The sequence below is a fragment of the Cricetulus griseus genome, assembly GCF_003668045.3.
Source record: "Cricetulus griseus strain 17A/GY chromosome 1 unlocalized genomic scaffold, alternate assembly CriGri-PICRH-1.0 chr1_0, whole genome shotgun sequence".
NCBI classification, from domain to species: Eukaryota; Metazoa; Chordata; class Mammalia; order Rodentia; family Cricetidae; genus Cricetulus; species Cricetulus griseus.
Window position 1 is genome coordinate 129,905,535 of NW_023276806.1, and position 21,164 is coordinate 129,926,698.

General features: G+C 47.3%; 1 protein-coding gene across 1 annotated transcript; it reads right to left on the reverse strand.

The window, feature by feature from the left end:
• Positions 1-435: 435 nt before the first annotated feature.
• Sdr9c7 (short chain dehydrogenase/reductase family 9C member 7) lies at positions 436-12,356 on the reverse strand. The gene is made up of 4 exons (XM_027391869.2): positions 12,056-12,356; positions 8,447-8,705; positions 7,502-7,665; positions 436-653 (listed from the first exon to the last, which is right to left on the reverse strand). The coding sequence occupies exons 1-4, from the start codon at positions 12,354-12,356 to the stop codon at positions 436-438; spliced, it is 942 nt and encodes a 313-aa protein (XP_027247670.1).
• Between the last annotated feature and the right edge of the window lie 8,808 nt (positions 12,357-21,164).

Sequence of the window (21,164 nt, forward strand, 5' to 3'; positions counted from 1 at the left end):
ACTTAAGACATTCTCTGGCTACTCTGGCAGTTCTTGCTGCTATATTACATATTTCATATATGCACAGATCAGTGCTTGTGTAGAGAGCTGTGGGGAGGGGCTGAGATTCTCTCCGTGAGCTAGATTCTCTCATGGCATTTTACAGAGGTGGCCACAGCTTATCATTCAACAGAAGCCCAGTTGTCTTCTCCTTGACTTTTCCAGGGCCGGGGCCACATGTACGTGCCTTGGTGAGAGGTGTCCTGGGGTCGATATGGCAACTCTCCTAACCAATGGGGGCCACGTCAGGTTTCTGGAGGCCCCAGCTAAAGTGGGGAGACATAAGCCAGCAATGGGTGTCAGATGCCCACAAGATACATAACAATGCCTCTTGTGACCCCACAGTCCTTTGCCCCTTCCTCTACGCCCCACAGGCCACCCCTTCAGCTCCCTAGCTCAAACACTGTCTGCTGGCCTTGGCAAGTATCGGCTCAGGATGAAATCTGTCACAGAGGTGGGCAGCTTAGCCAGCGGGATATAGAGAAGCTTGACGTCCAGGCCAGGGTTGTAGCGGATCCGGGGGCTCCTGGAGACAACAGCATGCTCCATGCTGTTGGTGACGTCACTGATTTTTGGATGGGCCAACTGCATCAAGTTAACCAACTTTTCAGTATCTGAGACATTGGAGGTGATGGGAAGATAAAACAAAAGCCCTTGTTATTCTTAAAACAAAAACAAACAAATAAACAAACAAACAAAAAACCAACCAAATTCCCCCCTGAATTTCACCCAAGTTCCCTGTCTATCAGCAGTCTGATTCATTGTTCAAAGCAAGTTTCCACACCATGTCCCTCACCTAAACATTCATATGGGATCATTGTAATATCTTGTTTCTCTTTCTAAACACTAGAGTTGTGTCTGGAAACATCACTGTTTTATTAGATGATCAACAAAAAGAACTGGCCTAATTCTACAATAAACCACTTAGTAGCTGTCTGATCTGGAACATATGCTTTGATTATCTGTAAAATGGGGGTGATGACATGGATCCTAGAGAGTGGCACAAATGACAGTCATCTTTCTGTTTCCTGTGTCAAAATACCTGAGGGGAAAAAAAAAAACCTAAAGGGAAAAATTATTTTGGCTCATGGTTTCAGAGGTTGCTCTCCATGGCCACTTGGTCCTGCTGTTCTGAGCCTCCATGAGGCCAAGCCTCAGGGGGAGGTGTGAAAAGCTGCTCTCCTCCTGGTATCCAAGAAGGAGCAAGGGATGGAAGGGAGGTAGAGAGGGAGGAAAGGAGGGATAGAGGAAAGAGGGGACAGGGGCAAAATACAGTCCCCAAAGGCATGCCCCTAAGGACACACCTACTCTTTTAATGAGGGCCAGATAAGTATGCATTGTTTCCCATAGCCCAGACAAGTGTGAACCATCAATAGATGAATCCTTCCTTTGTTTTTGTTTTGAAGATAAAGTTTACTCTGTAACTTAAACTGGTCTGGAACTCACTATATAGCCCAGGCTGACCTCAAACTCATGCTAATCCTCCTACCTTGGTGTCTCAGGTACTGGAATTATAAGTATGAGTCTTCATATTTGTCTCCCCCATCTTTCCTGTTGTATGTATGTATGTATGTATGTATGTATGTATGCATTTGGTCCTGGGTATTGAGCACAGAGTTTCAGACACACCAGGCAAGTATTCTACCACTGATCTACAGCCCAGCCGGGTTGACCCATTGGTAACACCTGAGCCCTTGTAGTCCATTCACTCCCCTAAAACCCCAACTTCTGCATATTGTTGTGTTGGGGACCCAGCCTTTAACACACAGCCTTTGGAAGACATTTTCAGTCCAAACCATGGTAGTGATTAACCGCAGAGTAGATGGCGTGGAAGGACAGAGTGGAAAAGGTTCATAGTCACAAAAACAAAAATGAAAGGAAGTGAAACTATTGGCTGGTGGGATGCCTAGTTACTTCATAATGCTAATTTTTCTTTTGTGAGTTTCCATGTTTTCTACAAAAACACCTGGGGAATAAAAAGGTATTAAAAATTAATAATTCTGGGGCTGGAGAGATGGCTCAGTGGTTAAGAACACTGACACTCTTCCAGAAGACCCAGGTCCGATTCCCAGCACCCAAATGGCAGTTTACAACTGTCTGTAATTCCAATTCCAGGGGACTCAGAACCCCTGGGAATACACTAATGAACATCAACTATAAATAAATAAATTTTAAAAGCGATAATTCTACAAACAGGTGTAGAGACACTTATGAGTGTCTAAGTAGTTCAGGCCTTTAGTGCTCATGACATGAACGGCAGACAGGCCTCTGGCCCCTCCTCCTGGACTCTGGGACAGGGATAGGTGTGCAGAATAGGGGGTGGGATTCAAACTTCAGAGAGAGTAATAAGGACTCCAGAGGAAGTAGGCTTGAGGTCAGACTTCCCTGACAGGGCATGAAAGCCGAAAACAGAGTAACAGCAGTTAAAGCCAGAAAATAAAGTAACAATAGTTAAAGCCAGGAAACAGAGTAACAACAGTTAAAGCCTGGAGTAACAGACAGAGTAACAACAGTTAAAGCCGGGAAACAAAGTAACAAAGTAGTTCTGACTGTGGCCTGTTCTAGGCAGGTAAAATCATTCCCTATCTCAGGGTCGGCATGCTTGTAGATAGTTGGTGGGGACTGGACAGTGGTGTTCAATAGTCCTTGTGGCAGCCTCTAAGGAGCTCCCTGGGGGGGGGGCGGGAGGAACTGTAGAAAATTTCGGCTACATATGCTGACTTAAAGGCAGGCTGTCTTTTTAGTGACGGGCTTTTAGGCCACATCCAATGTTGTACCTGGTGTGAGTCTCCCACCAGCAACACCTGGGCAGGAAGGTGAACATGAGGGTGTGCACAGATTTCTGCACACTCCCTCAGGACATAGGACCTGTGGAACCTGAGGAGATGGAGTCAAGCTGAGGGAAGGACACTGGGCCTTGAAAGGCAGCAAAGCTCCCCACAGACAGTGAGGAGGGAGGAGGTGTCCAGCCACAAGAGGGGGTGCACTCTTACATTACTTTCTTAAATATTTGTGAGCTCCAACTTTGCGCGGAATGGGAAGAGAAACAGAGGTTCCCACGCAGCCCTTTACTCCCCTAGCTGGTGAGGAAGAGCGTGCAGTTTGGATTTGGGCCCTTGAGAAAGATTTTCATTCTTGAGACAATTCTCTAGGAAGTATTGGAGCCCAGGCTTTGCCACTTTGACATTAACACTTGACGTTCTGTTCTCCTCTCCTGTGTGACACTCACTAAGAAGGGGGTGGCCAAAGGGAGTTTTTGATAGCAGGATGGAGACGAGACGACAGGTCCGGATACTATTCTGTCCCTCCTCCCCCTGAACCCACTTGGCTGCAGCTTATATCGAGTGCTAAAACATCGTCCTCTGTTCACACGCCCGTCCTGGTGACAATGTTCCACTTTAACATGGTTCTGCTCCAGATGTAGTTAAAAGTAATGCCGAGAATCTGGAGCAGGCTCCTGGGGTTCAAAGCCAGGGACCTGCTGGGTTAGCCAGAGCAACTGGGTAGTTTATGTCACATGTATTGTCACTCTTAAATATTCCTCCAGTCTGTCTCAGAGCTTGTCCCTGTCCCCACACTACCAGTACCTGTCACTTCAGCTTTCTATTGTGAGTTTCAGCAGAGCCTCCATCTGGTCACCTTATCTTCCCCAGCTATTTTGAGCTTCTTTAGAAGGTCCCCTGTGGAGGGCCTCACTATCCCCAGGGAGGAGTTGGGGGACGGGTTGGGGAGGTTGGTGGGGAACATGGGAGGATGGGAGGGTGAGGGAATGGGGGGATGGATATGTAGATATGAGTAGTAATTAAAGAATTTAAATTAAAAAAGAATGCTGCTTAAAATGAGGTTTTCAATTTTCTCCTTTCTTTCTTTGCTTTCTGTCTTTTTTCTTTCCTTTCTACCTTTCCTCCCTCCCTTCCTTCCTTCCATCCTTCCTTTCTTTCAAAAAAATGTGGCTTTCCTGCTTGTTTCAGGGTAAGACTTTTCTGGATTTACACACTAAGACCTTTTGAAGGAAGATTTTGGGAATACAAGAGATATAAAAATATAGAGAAACAATGTTGTTAATTTTTATTAAAATTTCATTATTATTTTGATGCTTAGTGAAAATGGATGGCTTATGTAACATAATTAATAATTGTCATACTACACTGAGTGACTATTACATGCAAATAAATAAAATCTAATGTGTTTATTTTGCTAACAATAACAACAACAACAAAAATTCCCCTAGAGCCTCAGGACAAGATCCACATTCTTCGGGGTGGGTACCTCCAGAGGTTTTCCCCGCCCTGCCTACCTCCACCACATTTACACTGCTTGCCAGGTTGGTAGTAAGCACTCCACCAAGAGTTTGGCAGGCTCATTCTATACCAGTTTTATTCAGTTCTCCTAAAAATCGGTGAGAGAATTATACTTAGGTGAATAAGCCTTCATTTTTGAGAGCTACAGAATCATGCCCTAGAATCTGTCCCACATCCAGATGCCAGAGTTCCATGAGCATTCTGTGGGAAACAAGTGACATCTCGTCCCTGTTGATGAACTCCTATTCACCCAACAAAACTAAAGGATTCATTATCACCTCCATGAACCATTGGTCACAGCAGAACTGGGTCTCTGTAACCACTCCAAAGTGACTTTGCTTTCTGTTCCTACCCACGATGCTCTGGGTGCATTGCCCTTGCTTTCAGAGCTCCTCTGTAGAGCTGAAAATTAACCACTTGGGAGAAGTTTATCTAAACGCACTTATCACCAGCTCTTGGAAAGTCACGGTGTGGAATGTAGGCAAATTAGCCTAGGGTATTTGTCAGGCCAGCTCTTACTGATCTTTAGCATGGCCATAATACCCCCACCCTCCCTCACCCCCGTTCTCTCACAAGTGGCTTTCAGGGAAATTTGCCTCTCTGCACCTTCAAGGACCCATTGGAAACTCCGCAGTCTGTCTGTAGTAGGTTTTCACCTAGGAAATGGCCCTTGTGAAGTTTACAGAAACTGACTAAATCTGCATTTCACCCCGGGCTCAGAATACGTCTATAAATAATTTGACCCATTCTTTGCTTAAGAATCATACAGAGGATAACATGATTCATTCCCTCTACAGTCTATTCCCTTACTTCCCAAGGTGGCAGTTTTCCCTTTGCAGGATCCGTGGGCACATGACCCAGCCTGAGCCAGTCAAAACCCTATGTTCCTCTGAGCACGGTTAGGCTTGGGCTAATCCTGTAAAGAGACCTCCGGGTCAGGAAGAATTTCTTAACTTTTGGGGCAGGTACTGGACAAGACTCTTCCATCTGCCTAGAAGCTTACTTTTTGGGGAGATGAGTGGTGGGCATGAGTTGATACAAAACAACCAGAGATGAGAGAAGGAAGAAAACCAGATCCTAATTGTAACATTCCACAAATGGATCAGATTGTGCCCAGAGACCACTATTGCTCCATTTTTTAAGTCATATAAGAAATTCCTTTCTTCTTAAATGATTTGGGTTGAATTTTCTTTCACTTGTGCCCCAAGGCCCCACAGGATGTTATGTCCAGAGCTAAAAGATTAGTTTCTTTAAGGAACAAATCTTTTCCCCAATCAACAAGTGAATAAGGCCTTTACCCACGGGGTTTATCAACATAAACCCAGTCCTCATCCTGCATGGCTCTTTCCCCACACGGCAACAGCTGGTCTAAAACTGTCCAGGCATCTAGTGACTTCTCGCCATCTTCTACTGCCTGTCCTGTTGGAACCACCGTCCTGTCTCACCTGGAAGTCTGCAGCCACCAGAGAGAACCTCAGACCAGAGCTGATCACTCTGTCTGGTGCCCCCGCTCCAGCTATTCTCACTGCTCCATACCTTCTGGTTTCTTTAAATCCCCTCAAAATAAATGTCCTTTCTCAGAGCATCTCTTATAAAATTCCCTGTCTTCCATTTGCACTACCCATCAGCACCCAGCTTTTATTCCTCGTTACCCCAGAGAAAGCTCTTTTACACCAGAATCTGAATTCAGGCTCCAAGCCCCATTCTTGTCCTTTTTTCATAGCCTTATTTCTCCTCAATGACACTAAGCCACAGATGTCATGAAATGTGTCTCCCCAAAGTGTCTTCAGCTGCTGGCAGCAAGGAACCTTTAGTAGGTCCCATGGTGGGTGTGAGACAAATATGCCATCAGGCAGGACTTATGTGGAAAGCATATTGGGAGAAGAGAGAAGAGAGAGAGAGAGAGAGAGAGAGAGAGAGAGAGAGAGAGACAGACAGACAGACAGACAGACAGAGACCTGCCTCTTCAGAGAAATGGCAGAAAGAGAAAGTAGGCAGACCTTCTCTCTCTCTCTCTCTCTCTCTCTCTCTCTCTCTCTCTCTCTCTCTCTCTCTGGCTTTTCGAGACAGGGTTTTTCTGTGGCTTTGTAGGCTGTCCTGGAACTAGCCCTTGTAGACCAGGCTGGTCTCGAACTCACAGAGATCTGCCTGTCTCTGCCTCCCGAGTGCTGGGATTAAAGGTATGTGCCACCACTTGCCCGGCCAGAGCTTGTCTCTTAAAGGGACCTTTGCACCTGTGTACAGAACCAGGGTACTGCTTGTCTGCCAGGTCCCCAAGGGGCAGGGCCAGGTTTGCCTGGATTAAAACAGCAAGTGTATTACTCTGTCCACCCCAATGTCTGATGTGTGACAGTCTCAGTGAAAGGCGTTCCAAGTGAAGACCGCTTTCTTGGTTTTCCTGCCTTGGCTTGTATGGCTGTTGACATATAATGTCCAGGAAAACATGCTACTGAGCACAAGCTCCTACTCCTGGGCAGTTTCAGACCTGCCATGGACTTGACTGACTTATATCATTGTAATTTGGATCTTAAGTGTTTCCTAAAGACCTCGGCACTATCTTTAAGCTTTAAGTACAGACGAGAAACTGAGGCATGGGGTAATCGAGCTGGGCATGGAGGCATACTCCTGTGGTTACAGTGTTTGGGAAACAGAAGCAGAGTTCAAGGTCCTCTTCAGCTACATATGAAGTTTTAAGACAGCCTTAGCTACCAGGGACCCTGCCTCGGGAAAAACAAAACAAACAAAACACAACAACAAGCTTAAAAGGGAAACAACAATGACACCACTAAATAAACGAATCAATAAAGCAGTGTCCAAGCTCACAAGTGGCAGACAGAGCCTGGACTTGAAGCAGGAAGTCTGGCTCCTCCCATACACATGTTCTTTGTCACTTTGCTGTTCTCTTCTCAGTGTGTTTTCACAAGATCTACCCTCACCTGACATTTGGAGGGCAAGTGCCAAAACAAACAGCATCTTTCCACATGTCTCTACCTTCCCCATGGCTGTGGCCCTGCTAGCTGGGTACTAATCTCAAACTCTAGGTTTGCTACTGGCTGTGTGGATGATCTCTGAGGCTCGGTTCCATCATCTGTAAACTGAAATCCAGCCAGTGACCCCCCAAACCTCTTCTTCAGAGAGCCCACTTCCTCCCGGAGACTCACAGACTTGGAAATACTCCTCTCCGTAGCTATCCCGGGTCTCCTGAGGTAGCCGATCCCACAGCTTCTTCATGCGAGATTGCAGAGCTTCGTGGCCCAGAATGGATGTCCGGTAGTTCCCCGGCTCGATAATGCTGACCTTCACCCCAAAGAAATGAAGCTCTCGCCTGTGAGATTAAGAGTTACGTTTGGTCTAGCCTCAGAATGACTGGCATCAGATACCTTTGGAGGGACCAGTTCCCTCCCGAAACCTGGAGGTGTTCGTCCCACCATAAGAGCTAATTTCAACACTGCCTTCATGCAAATAAGCTTTCCTTGGGGCCTTGGCCCTTTCCCAAACTGATCCAGTAGCCTGGGGCAATTTGTGTTAGGTAAAACTGACAGGAAGTCAGTGGAGAATCTAGGCCAAGGTCTTGCCTCCTCCCAGGTTCTTCCCAGCCAGCCCTACACACATCACCCATGTGACAAAAGGAATAAGGGCCTCTGTAAAAAATAGGCCCGAATCGGGGGCTGGAGAGATGGCTCAGCGGTTAAGAGCACAGGCTGTTCTTCCAGAGGTCCTGAGTTCAATTCCCAGCAACCACAGGGTGGCTCACAACCACCTTGAATGAGATCTGGTGCCCTCTGCTGGCATGCATACATAATAAATAAATAAAATCTTAAAAAAAAAAACTTCTGAGGCACCTTTGCACCAGCTTTGCTCCAGGGCGCTCTCTCTGTCTCTCTCTCTCTCTCCCTTCCCCCACATCACCCCCCCCACCAGGGTTTCCCTCACTCTGGATCCACCCAAGGGAAGATCCACCCGATGTCTTCGTTCCTCATTCCACACGGTCTCCTCCTCCTCCTCACTTCTCAGAACTATCCTGCCCGCACACTGACACACTCAGGCCTCTATTACTGAGGTAAAGCCCCTAGACCCCCCACCTGGTTTGGCCGGGACCCAGTTACCTGATGCTATCAGAGAAGGCTTCAACACCGAACTTGGAGACACAGTAACCACCACCGATGACGGCCACAAGGCCACCAGAACTGGACATGTTGACTACCCTGCCCCGGGCTTTCTTGACCATAGGCAACATGTTTAGAGTGACTTCAATCAGTCCTACCAGGTTCACATTGATCACTTTCACAAAGTCTTCTTTGGTCAACCATTCATTGGGACCACTGGGCAGGGCCACACCGGCATTGTTCACTAGGGCCCAGAGGCCTAGGGTGAGAGAGAAAGGTAGAGAGAACCATACAGGAATCAGCAACTTCTCTGGGAGAGTTCCAAGGGACACTATCTAACAGCTCGTTGTCCAAGGTTGGCTGAGCAGGTGGACAACACCTAAGGACAGTGGGCAGATACACTCGAGGATGGTGTCACTCATGACTCGGGGCAGCCATGAGAACTGCAGCAAACTGGAGGTCAGAGTGCTCAATGTTCCCGATGGGATGCTTCTTATTCTCCTGATTCCTGTGTTCTGCCCAATAAACCCAGCTCCGTACCAGCTATAACCCAGGCTGGGTGCAACCAGTGGGTAAGAAATGCCACTTTCATACAAATGGATTGGTGTTTGACTTCTCTGACCAATCAGGCATCCTTTTCTCTACTCTTCCAAGTAAAAAGAGTTCCAGTTCATTTGTTCATTCACCTAGCAAACTTCATTCATTCACTCCTGTCTCTGCTCTGTGGTTGTTACATAAGCAAAGGAGGCATAAAATGAACCATTTGGGGTCTCACGCCTCCAGAAGCCCAGAGACCAAACAGAAAAGTGTGCTTAGAGTATTTATAGACAAATGCATAACAACATTTGAATACAATACTTGTGGGAAATGGAATGAGGGACTTCTTCAAATTAGGAAGGTAGGACTGAAGGAAAACGGTGTGGCTATCAACTCTACAGGGCCTCAGGGTTGAAGAAACCCAGGTTCTAGGTCTAGTTCTGATTCCAGCCTTGGACAAGTGTCCCTTCCCTCCCTGAGCCTTGGGTTCCTCATCAAACAACACCAGAACAGCTGTTCCCACAAGCCTGCTAGAGGTGGGGGCTGTGGGAGAAGCATTCCTTTCATTTGTTTTATGAATTGACCTTTGGAGTGAAATGCCACTGGGGAAGGTGACAATAAAAACAGTACAAGCTTCTTCGTCACCATGGACCCCATGAGCATCAACCCCTGATCCCTCCATTCGTTTCCTTGGTACAGTCCCATTTTGATCAACACAGCCTCAAGACCCCTTCTGGAAGTGCCATGATGCACTCTCTCCTAAAGGCAGGTCTGGATACAAGTATCAATCCTGACCCATCTTTCCCCTGGCTCTGGAGTCCCCATTTAGGCCATGCCTCTCCCCATCTTATCCCTTCTTCAAAATTAGAGAGACTCCAGGTGGACAGCTGGCTGGTAGGACTTAGAGCTTCTCCAGCTAAGGGAACTTGCCGTACAGAGGAGAAAATGAGGCTCCCTAGGCAAAGATCCTCATACATGAGTGGTCTCTACTCTAGAGAGGGCCATAGACCATCGGTGCCTCTGATGGTGTGCTGGGGAAAGAGGATGTATTATTATTTGTTTGTTTTCCTATAAAGAATAATTAGAGGATAGAGCAGGGCTAACGGCTCTAAGGCTGTGCCTACAGGATGTGGTCTATCCTCCTGCCTCAGTTTCTTGAGTTCCAGGATGCGGGTTGCATCACCTCGCCCAATCCCCATGCATCTTACATGAAAGGTGTTGCCCAGTGGCACATGCAGAATAATAGTCCCTCCAAAGATGTCAGCATCCCAGGAACCTGAGAATCTGTTAGGTTGCATGGGAGAGGGAGAATTAAGACCATAGGTGGGAGGCAGGCAGTTAATCAATGGACCTTAAGCTGGGGACATTATCCCAAGTTCACCGGGTGAGTCCATATATAACCACAGGACACCTAGGAGGTGAATGCAGCAGCCAGAGAACCAGAGAAATGAAAAAGTATAATGAGGGCATGGCCCAAGCTTACTGGGAGAGGGAGTGGGCCATGAGCTAAGGAGTGTTGGCAGCCGCTAAAGGAAGAAAATCCTGGAAGTGAGTTCTGCCTCAGAGCCCCCAGAATGAGCACAGCTCTGTTGAGACCTTGGCTAGTGGGAACCATTTTGGATTTATTTCCTGCAGAATTGTGGTGTAATAAATGTGTGTTGTTTAACCCACTATATTTGCATGAATTTATTACAGCATCGATAGGAGACTGATACACCCAGTGAGTCATGATTGCAAATGACTGGAGGCTGAATGCAGGGAACAGGCTGAGACAGCATGGTGAAGAGGCTCACCCTGGCTGAATTATTCATTAACTAACTCATTCAAAAAACATTTATTGAGCACCTTCCTGGGTGCCAGATATCATCCTAGGTACTAAGGGAATGGAATGAGTGAGAGACATAGACCCGCTCTCAGGGGGCTTTATTCCAGCAGAGAAGACAGATGGTAAAGAAAGAGAGGGCCAGTAGTATGGCTCAGGTGTCTGCAGCACAAGCCTGGTGACCTGAGTTCAATACCCAGGGCTCATATGGTGGAGAGAACCGACTTCCAAAAGTTATCCTCTGACTTCCACACACATTTTTTCCTGCTCTGTTTTCTTTTTCTATAACTCCTGATCTACAGAACCAAAATGCCCTCTTCTGGCCTCTTCATGCACTGTACACACACACACACACACACACACACACACACACACACACCACACATACACACACCCCACACACATATACACACATCCTAATAATATAATGATAATAATAATAATAATAATAATAATAATAATAATAAACAACTTTTTTTAAACAACTGAAATGCATTGTGTACTGGATAGGGCTAAATGTTAAAAAGAGTTGTTGCCCCACTGGGGCAGAGGCCTAGCGATTCTTCGGAAGCAAATATTTCCCCATAGTCTCTATTCCTGTAACTACGCAATCCTGTGCCCACACCCTGCGTGCCACAAGTTCATCAGGCAAATCCCCATATATTCTTGCTACAGCTCCCAACACAGGCTCATTTTCCAAGGGGAGCAACTCCCTGCTGGTGGCAGCAACATCCATGAAGAGATGGGCCTGCCCCACTCGTGGGATGCCACCTCTCGCCCCTTTGTTGCTGCTCCTCACCTCAGCCCTCCAGGAAACGTGACTGCATTTCTATGCAAGCCAATATTGGGACTCCTGAAGTCTCTAAAAGGCACCTCCTCCATCTTTAGAGATTTGAACATTCAGAACTTTACATCTGCTGCCTCTGTCCTGAACCTCTGAGGGAGAAAAATGTCCTCAGGATGATGCTTCCTCATGTCAATTGGCCAAACCATGCAATGGTTCCAGATTCAACTTTACCAAAGCCCTCCTGGCCTGTTCCCTACTTCATCTCTCCAATTCCATTTGCATTTCAGGGTCCCAGGGAAAGAGAGAGAGAGGGGAGAGAGGGAGGAGGACGGAGAGGGAGAGGGAAGGGAATGAGAAGTGAGAGGGAGACAGAGAGAGGGGAGGAGAGAGAGAGAGAGAGAGAGAGAGAGAGAGAGAGAGAGAGAGAGAGCACAAGAATGTTGAAGAATGCAGCTCACCCCACCTTGCTCGCCCACTTGGTCCCTCACCCACTGGGCTGCTGCCTTGATGCTCTCAGTCTTGGTGACGTCTAGGAGGATAGTCTGCAGCTGGTAGGAGGTTTCCTGCTGGAGTTTCTGGGCCCCCTCCTCAGTGAGGCAAGCTGCAAGCACTCTCATGCCCCGATCTACGAGCTGTCTGGCCAACAGGTTCCCAAAGCCAGAGTCACAGCCCGTGATGAAGACATACTTCTCTGAAAGGTTTCGAACCAGATTGCAGTTTTTGAACCAGCGGTACATGAAAGAGAAGTCTGTGAGGGCTGCCATTGGAGCTGATGTCCCAGGATGGGTCCAGGAGATGGTAGGATAGGCTGGTCCTCAGAGCCCAGCAGGCAGCCTACCGGAGCCCACAGGGAGGGAAAGCTTCTGGGACTTGCAACAGAAACAGGGGCCCTGGGTGAGCCACTCTGTAATTTTATAGGTGGATGCATCAGCGCAGCAATTAGCTCAGATGCAAGAAATTCAAGTCCAACCTGAAGCGTGTCACCTCTGACAAAACAACTGCCCTGGTGACTGCTTCCATCTCTGTCCTTGACCTTTCAGGGAAGGGAGCCAAAAATGGGGAAATTTTCAGTAGTGTGCATTCAAGTACATTCTGGGAAGGGGTACGAGAGGGCAAAGGAGGGTTCAGCTGAACTGAGCCCGCCAAGTCCCAGGAGAAATGGACCCCAGGGCATCATCTCTTTAAGATCTTTAGGTAATTAATTTAGTTTAATTTTGTGACAGGGTCTCACTCATAGCTCTGGCTGGCCTAGCCTGAACTTGCCAAGTTGTGACACTCCTCCTGCCTCTACCAGGTGCCACCATGACCAGCTTCTTTGGAGATGTTGAGTGAGTCTCCATTATGAGAGACGATAAAAATTACAGGGCTTTCCCAGGCTGAGCCTGACTCCCTTGTGCTGGCTCCAGAGGCTGTGAGGCATCTGTAGGGGGAAGCTAGAGATGGGAGTTTCAACTTCTAAAAAGTGGAAAGACTCAAAACATGCGGGTGTGGTGGTACACACCGGTGATCTTAGCACTTGGGAGGAAGGGGTGGGAGGACCAGGAGTTCAAAGGTCATCCGCAGCTACATAGCTAGCCAGAGGCTAATCTGGGCTGCAAGGAACCCTGTCTCAAACAAACAAAACATGAATATCAGCCAGAACCTTGGTGGTGGTAGGGCAGGTGATATTTAAGTTACCAGCAGGGAACATCCATACCCAGTATTCAGTCCCCTGGTGGCCAGGCCATTGTATGCGTACAATACTAAGGAGACACTGGCACTCTAAGGAAGGGCTCTCCAGGAAGGTGTCTTCCCTGCTGTCCCAAAGGCCCAGCGCATTCTAGGTGGCTTGATGAACTTAAGGGACTGAAGGCACAGAGGGTGACAGTGCAGGGAAGGGGCTATCAAACCATTTGACACTGTAGCTAATTAGATCTACAGAAGGAAAGGAGGGCATTAGATTAGAATGATTAGAATGTATGGGGCCAAGGACAGACAAGTCGGGAGGCAAGACACAGCATCGATAGGGAAGTTAGGGAATGGACCCCATGGGCCCATGGGAAATGTGGGAGGAGCTAAGGCAGAGTCCAAGGGCGATGATTTGTGGGGAGAGCAGGGTTGAGGGGAGAGCAGGGTTGAGACTTGGAAAGTGTCAGGGGCAGAACCTGCCAAGAGAGGTGTCCCAGGCAATAGAGTGGAGAGCTTACAGAAAGTTAGGACAGAAGCTGCTAAAGCAAATGAGAGAAGAAAGCAACCTGGGTGTGAGTCTTGCGTGGCCACGCCCAGCATTGCACAAACTGCAGGGACCGAGCAATGCTGCCTGCTCTCTTGGCTCCACATCCAGGACAGTCAGGATGAAACTGGTCATGCGCTGATCTCTTCTGTGTTTAGAGGGCCTGTACAGAAATCGAGGGGAGCAACGGGTGCCTCTCTGTGCTCCACTATTTACCGATGCTGGCCAGCTATGCAGGTAAAGAGGGTGTCACACCACCTGGTTAATCCCACAGGGCAAGAATAAGTCCACTACCATAATTTTGAGCCAAATTTGAAACAAGGCTTATTAAATACTGGTATAGACACTGGCCAGGTCTATGCCTGGGAGTCTCATAGAATGGCTGTGAATTAGGTTAGTCAGGTGCTTATAAAGGCAAAACCCACAAGGCTACCTACTTCTTAACTTCATCTGATGGTGGTGGGGGGGGGGCAAGAATACATCCTGACATACCTCCTGCCTACATGTGATCAAGCACATTCTGTGCAGTTGGGGCAACCAACCTCGTTTACACACGTGAAAATGCATGGCTTGTTATCTTATGTGAACAACAGCCCCCAGCACTCCAGCAAGTTATCCATCCTTGGGCAAGTGGGGCTTACAGGTTAAAGGCATTTTGTTTGACAGGTCTCTTAAGCACAGTCATTTAAACTTCAATCGTAACTTTAGGCCTCACACAACAAGGCTGGATCATTCTGTATCAAAGATCTGGGGCTTGGGACCAGGTCATTAGCCCATCTCTGAAGGAAAGGCCCGGGGGCAGTGGAGGTGGGCAGTGGCAGATGACAAGAAACCTACGTGCTCCGTGCCTTCCTCAAGGCCATGGCACATCCTGTACAGCCTTGGCAAGCAGCCTCCAGTCTGTGTCGGCCTCCTGGATGAGTGATCAAGGAAGTTATGCCCAGGGGATGTCAGTGTTCCTCAAGGCTGAGCAGGCTGAGGGACAGCAAGCATTCCAGTTCTTGGGGACACGGGTAAGACTGAGGTATCTGTCCCCAGAGAAAAATAATTCAGAACTGACCTGGAGCAGGCCTATACTGGATCCAGTCACCCTCTAGGCCTTTCTACTGACTCTGGCTAAGGCAGTGGCTGCCTGGATTCAAATTAAAAAAAAAAAAAATGTTGGCTAAGGGCTGTAGGGTCACATACAAGGTTGGGGGTGCCTCCCGTTTCCAAAGGCCAGCTCTCCTCACCTCATTGGCATTTCAAGCCTGAGAGTTCAGGCTGCTATGTCTCCTCTCAAGCCCACTCAGATCCATAGGAGCCTTCAGAAGAAAAAGGTCTGGTTTCCTCCAGGCCATTTCCATCCCGTGGGAGGGCAGGCACTGGCCACACCAAAACTTACTGTGCACACATACACAATTCCTCAGCTGAAAAATGTAGTTTGCTCTTCCTTGTATTTCCCTAGAATCCTGAATACTATCTCAGGAAAAACTTGGGTCAGATGTGAGGAGGTGGAGAGCTTGCATGGTCCTGGGGTCTTGCAATGTTCCTCTTATCTTTCTGTTCTACACCCCATGACACATTACCTGTCCCCCAGCAACCCACTAGACCCTACCAGGTTCTCTGATCTTGGCTTCATAGTACCTTGGGGGATTCCATGGAAGCCATCAGAAAGGTAGATGTATAGCTTGTGAGGAGAGCAACCTCAGAGTCCCAGCCACGTGAGTGCCACGTGGGTGCCCCTTGAGTGCCATGTGAGTGCTACTTATGGATGGTATGAGTAGTTAGTATGTTCTCTGTGAGTCTGTTACAAAGAGCAGATTCAACTTGTCAGAACACTGTCATGGACCTTGACGTCTGTCTGGAATGAATGGATCTTTAATGTAATCTCTCCACTTCTACTTTCAGTTCTAAATCAGGAGGGAACTTTGTAAGAGTTTCTGGTTCCCCAATGGTGCCACTCCTCACCCCTCAGTTCTTTCCTCTGCAGGAAACTCTCATCATCTGGGCCACAAACTGTGCCCACCTGCCAGCCTCCCACCTCCTAGGCTCATTCATGATGGCATGTGGGTGAGGAAAAAAAAAGGAAGCTAACAGTTGGGTTTTTTTTTTTTGTGAGTGTGTGTGTGTGTGTGTGTGTGTGTGTGTGTGTGTGTGTGTATGTGTGTATTATTTTACTTTTTCCAAGCCTCCCAGATTTTTGAGGAATCTTGCCCTTGAGCACAAAGGAGATGTCCTCTTGACACAGAGACAAGACCCAGACAGGAATCTGGGTAGGACCTTTGTCTGCTCCCCAACCCCCTACACATCCCTTCACCCTTTAGAGGCTACAGCAAAGCTCTGGCTTATTGATTTCTGGGGTCATGGTCTCCAACATGTCTGAGGTCTTGTTCCTCTGTTGTTCCTTCTCCCACAATTATTCAGCCAGCACTCTCATTCTTCGTATGTCCAACTGTCTGGCCAGCAGGATCCCAGAGCTGGAGTCGCAGCCTTGATGAAGGCATGTTTGTTTGGGAGATGTTTCACTACCTGCCTCTCCCTGTGTGAATTCCACAGGCCCATTATGGCCACTAGATACAGCCACAGGGCTTTACAGAGATCAGAAACTGAACTCTGAGTCAAAATGGGCCTGGCCTTCATTCAGACTTGAAGGAGTAGGAACAACGAGGGCTGTGGTAAGCAGGGCAGCCTGCAGGCTTTTGACATGCAGTCTTCAGTTTCTCCCCCAATTATTGACTTTCTGTAGCATTTTATTCCAGCCCCACTTGGCTCTTTGAATAGCTTTTAGTAATCTGATAGACAAATATCCCTGGATATTTCCTGCCCTACCCCCCAAAAAAACACAACTCAGTATTCAGCAAAACCCTGCTAGTTCCTTGATTTCTCTCAACTCCTACACCTATGTGTGAATCCATAGGTGTTCTACCCTAGTCAAGTTCCAGGCTCAGACTGTGTGTTAATGTCTCGGAGGCTAGCAAGCACCCTTGAACCAGGGACTTTCTGAACACAAGTAGTTGCCATTAATACCTGGACTTGGCATCAAAACACATTTACAGCCACCTGTGTTGGGAATACCCACCACTTCAGAGGTGGACCCAGGAGTATTGCAAGGTCAAGGCCAGCCTGGGCAGGGTAGCAGGAACTTGTTTCATAATGAAGTTGTTTTAAGAAATCTGCCGATGCATCTAACTGGTGGAGTTTTTGCTGACACCCTGGGTTCAACCCACAGTTCTCCATTCCCACCCTCCCCCCAAATCCCTGCTTCACAGAGAAAATCCTCTGTTAATCTGGGGATTTTCTCATCAAGTTTACAATCCTTCCTTAGAAATAATTCTATTTCCCTACAACTGCAGGAGAGGGCGGGAGGAGAGTTCAGGAAGGCTTTGGTGACCTCCAAGTAGAAGAACTAGATGGAAACAGGAACTGGGGTCTCCAAACAGGAAGTGTTATTAGGGGATGTGAGGGAATGAAGAAAGGACAGACGCACAGACACATGTACAGAAAAGCTGGCACCTGGTGGCTTGCGTGTGCTTTGATGGAGCCTCAGGTGCTTCACTGCACCCTGGGCCCTCAGCATGTTTATTATGGACAGCATAGCGGACGGGTTGGCTATTGTCTGTAGGAGGTTTGAAGGCAGCAACTCAGGCTAGAACCTCCAGGCGGCTTTCTCAAGACTGATCCCTCATCCATAAACACCTGAACTTGGACCAGAGGAAGAAGGCTTGGCCAATTCTGAGCCTGACCCATATAGGGAAGGCTTTGCTGATTTGCTATGGGTCAGAGGCCTTGGTCCATGTCATGGCGGTACCCATGTCAGCAGTACACACTCACTCAGGGCTTCACTCACTCAGGGCTTCACTCACTCAGGGCTCCCCCTGCTGTCTGCAGTTTCCTGGCTTTGGGGGGCAAATTTGACTCTTTGATCCTAGTTTAAAATAAACACGGTGACTTCCATCTATAATGAAGTCACTTTTTTAAAAAAAAATCTTATTTATTTATTATGTATACAACATTCTGTTTCTATTATGTATACAACATTCTATTTATTTATTATGTATACAACACCATGTATATCTGCACACCAGAAGAGGGCACCAGATCTCATAAGGGATGGTTGTGAGCCACCATGTGGTTGCTGGGAATTGAACTCAGGACCTCTGGAAGAGCAGTCAGTGCTCTTAACCTCTGAGCCATCTCTCCAGCCCCTAATGAAGTCACTTTTAAAGAAATTTATTTTTCTACAATTACATATGTGTGTGTATACACACATATATATATGTATAGATAAAACATATACTTTGATCATTCCCCTCCCTATGACCCCTTTCCTCCTCCCACCGAACCACATTGTCTTCCTAACAAGGCTCTGGCCCAATTTCCTGCTCTGTATATGTATCTTTGCACTACTTAGGGTTGCTGTATAAGCATGGGTGGGGAGCTGTTTACTTGAGCAAGGGCAGCTTATCAGTAACTACACCATTGAGGAATAGGACTCCCCCCTCCCTCATGAAATGCATGTAGCTCCCCAGGGGGAGGTGTGGCCTTATGAGCCCACAGCCCCACCCTCACCCCAGCAATGGAATGGTGATGAGGTGATGAAGTCACTTTAAGATACAACCCTCTTCCTGATCCAGATTGCAGGGATCCAACTGGTTTTATTGCTATCCAAGATTGCAGCACCTTAGGGTTGATTCTCCTATTGTTGCATCAAATTGATCCACAGCACCAATGCTGGAACAGCCTGCTTTTCTCCTGTGCACATTCCTAGACCCTAGACCCCCGCAGAGACCCCATTGCTCAAGGACTGCAAAGGTAGGGAGCTGTCAGTGTGGACAGACACTACCTTTCAGGATGCCTTAAGAAGGAGCCAGAGTCTGACCCCACATGACTGTCCATGGAGTGTTCTAGGGTGAGAACAGACTGTCACTTAACCACAACAGTTGGGGGATGGGGGATGAAGAAGCACAGGAAGTTAGTGGAGAGAAGACAGGTGAAGCCAGGGTCCTAGGGGTCTGGGCAGCTTTATGTTTCTTACTTCTGATGGGTAAAAAGATGTTCAAAGAAGAGATGGACTCCATGCAGAAACCAGACTCAATCGTATGCTTGACCCAATGTGTGCACGGGGGAGCGGGCGATGTGGCTTATAGAGCATACTTTGCCTGTGAGGGTTGTGTACTGGGTATCAGCCAGGAGCTGATTCCACCTGGAATTGGATTAGCAATCCACCAGGTGGGGGCTTGCTCCTCCTCCTCTTGCTCTTTCTCCTCTTTCTGCTCCTCCTCTTTTTCCTCCTGTGCTCCTCTTTCTTCTGCTACTCCTGCTCCTGCTCCTGCTCCTGTTCCTCCACATTCTCTACCTCTTTCTCCTGCTTTTCCTTCTCCAGGCCCTCCTCTGGCCTTGCCCATCCTCCTGTTCCAGCTCCTCACCTGCCTCCTGCTGCTCTTTCTTCTTCCTCTTGCTCCTCCTCTAGCTTCACCTCTTTCTCCTGTTCAGGCTCCGGCTTCTGCAGGAGTTGCCGGCAGCCCCTTTCATTGCCTTATTTCAGTGACTGAGAAGAGGGTAGAAGATTCTCAGCAGCCAATAGGACCTGTGAATTCTCATCCTTGCTCACATCCAACTAACAGAAGAACGAAGGGCTCCTGACCCAGGACAACTGGCAGGCTTCATTTCCTCAGTGGCTCCTTGTTCCTTCATCTGTGAATTCCCTAGGTCCATCCACTCAGTGTCATTTACGACTCCCCATACCCACTGTCTCAGTCAGGGTTTCCATTGCTGTGACAAAGCACCATGACCGAAAAAGCGATTTGGGGAAGAAAGGATTCAATTTGGTTTATAATTGTTCATCGATGACTGCTGATGGTATGATGTCCAAATTGGACAAGCAGGACACAAAAGAGATCGACTGCAAACCTTGCCAAGACAAGGTGGACAGTGCTTCAAAAGTCCTGCTTCACAGGAACGTCTGTCAGAGATGCTAGATCTGTAGGCCAAAGATGGATGCCCCAATGTTGCAGAGGAAACTTGGGTGACTGTCCAGGCAGCCAGCTGTTTTTGACATTTCTCACATCCTTTTGGTAGTCACTTGCTTGCACTCCCTGTTTACTCAGTTAACATTATTTCCTTCTCGGGTCTCTGAGGGAGCTGAAGACTAGATAGTTATAGTTACAGTTTAGCTTGTTTACCAGACTCAGAAAAGAAACTCACTAAGGAGGTATAAAATGCAAAAGGTTGAAAGACAATATAAGAAAATTTGATAATGCAAATTAGAATGTGAATTAGGTACAACCTTTTGGACTCACCAAGATAGGATAGATAGTGGAGTATTTTCTCTGAATTTGTCAAATGCAAATGGACTAGACATTGTCAATGTACTTATTGCCTGTATATATTGTATATAGTTATTAAACTTATTGTACATTGTTTTTCTTATGTTAGATATAGCCTTCTTTTTTTTATTCTAACCCAACAAAAGGAAATGTGGTGATAATTTGTTTATGATCTAAAAAGCTTACCTGAAGATCAGAATGCAAAGGTAGCCACATCCATAGAGGCCAGGCAGTGGTGGTGCACACCTTTAACCCCAGCACTAGAGAGGAAGATAAGGCAGGTGGAGACAGGAGTGTGGTGTATTCAGTCTGCAGTCATGCTAAGAACAGGATTGCCCAGCCTTGGTAGAGGTGAGAACTCTCCAGTGGCTGGCCTCTTTTGCTTTTCTGATCATCAGGCAAAATTTATTAGATCATAAACAAAATATCACCACAGAGGAAGGCAGAGTTCATATTTGCTAACATAGCAGTGAATCTGTGGGACCATGATCTGTTGCAGCAATGGAAAACCCAGATTAACATTCCTCCAGTCTCAGAAACAGACCTTAAGGCAACTTATGTTTCTGGGAAGAGTATTTTAAAACAAAAAAACAAACAACAAAACAAAACAAAACAAAACAGTCACCAAGGTGGCTGGAGAAATAGCTCAGTGGTTAAGAACACTAGCTAGTCTTTCAGAGGTCCTGAGTTCAATTTCCAACAACCACATGGTGGCTCACAAACATCTGTAATGAGATCTGGTGCCCTCTTCTGGCCTGCAGGCACACATGCAGACAGAGCACTGCATACATAATAAATAAATCTTTAAAAAAACAAACAACAACAAAAAGTCAGCAACCATTCAGGTTATACAACAGGGCACAGCAGCTGTTGAACTCTTAGAGGTACCAATGGCCCTACCCTTGAAATGGTTGGGGATTGGCCTATGACATCAGAGAAACTACAGGCTTCAGAACAGCTGGTTCAAGAACAGCTAAATGCTATAGATGTTGAAGAATCTACCAGTCCTTGGAATTCTCCCATATTTGTTATTAAAAAGAAATCTGGAAGAT

Excerpts from the sequence above, each read along its gene's own strand:
- Sdr9c7 (XM_027391869.2), bottom strand. The coding sequence starts at position 12,356 with ATGGCAGCCCTCACAGACTTCTCTTTCATGTACCGCTGGTTCAAAAAC. Across the intron at positions 8,706-12,055 it reads GGACCAAGTGGGCGAGCAAG|GCCTCTGGGCCCTAGTGAAC; the intron begins GTGGGGTGAGCT and ends CTCTCACCCTAG. Across the intron at positions 7,666-8,446 it reads GCCTTCTCTGATAGCATCAG|GCGAGAGCTTCATTTCTTTG; the intron begins GTAACTGGGTCC and ends TTAATCTCACAG.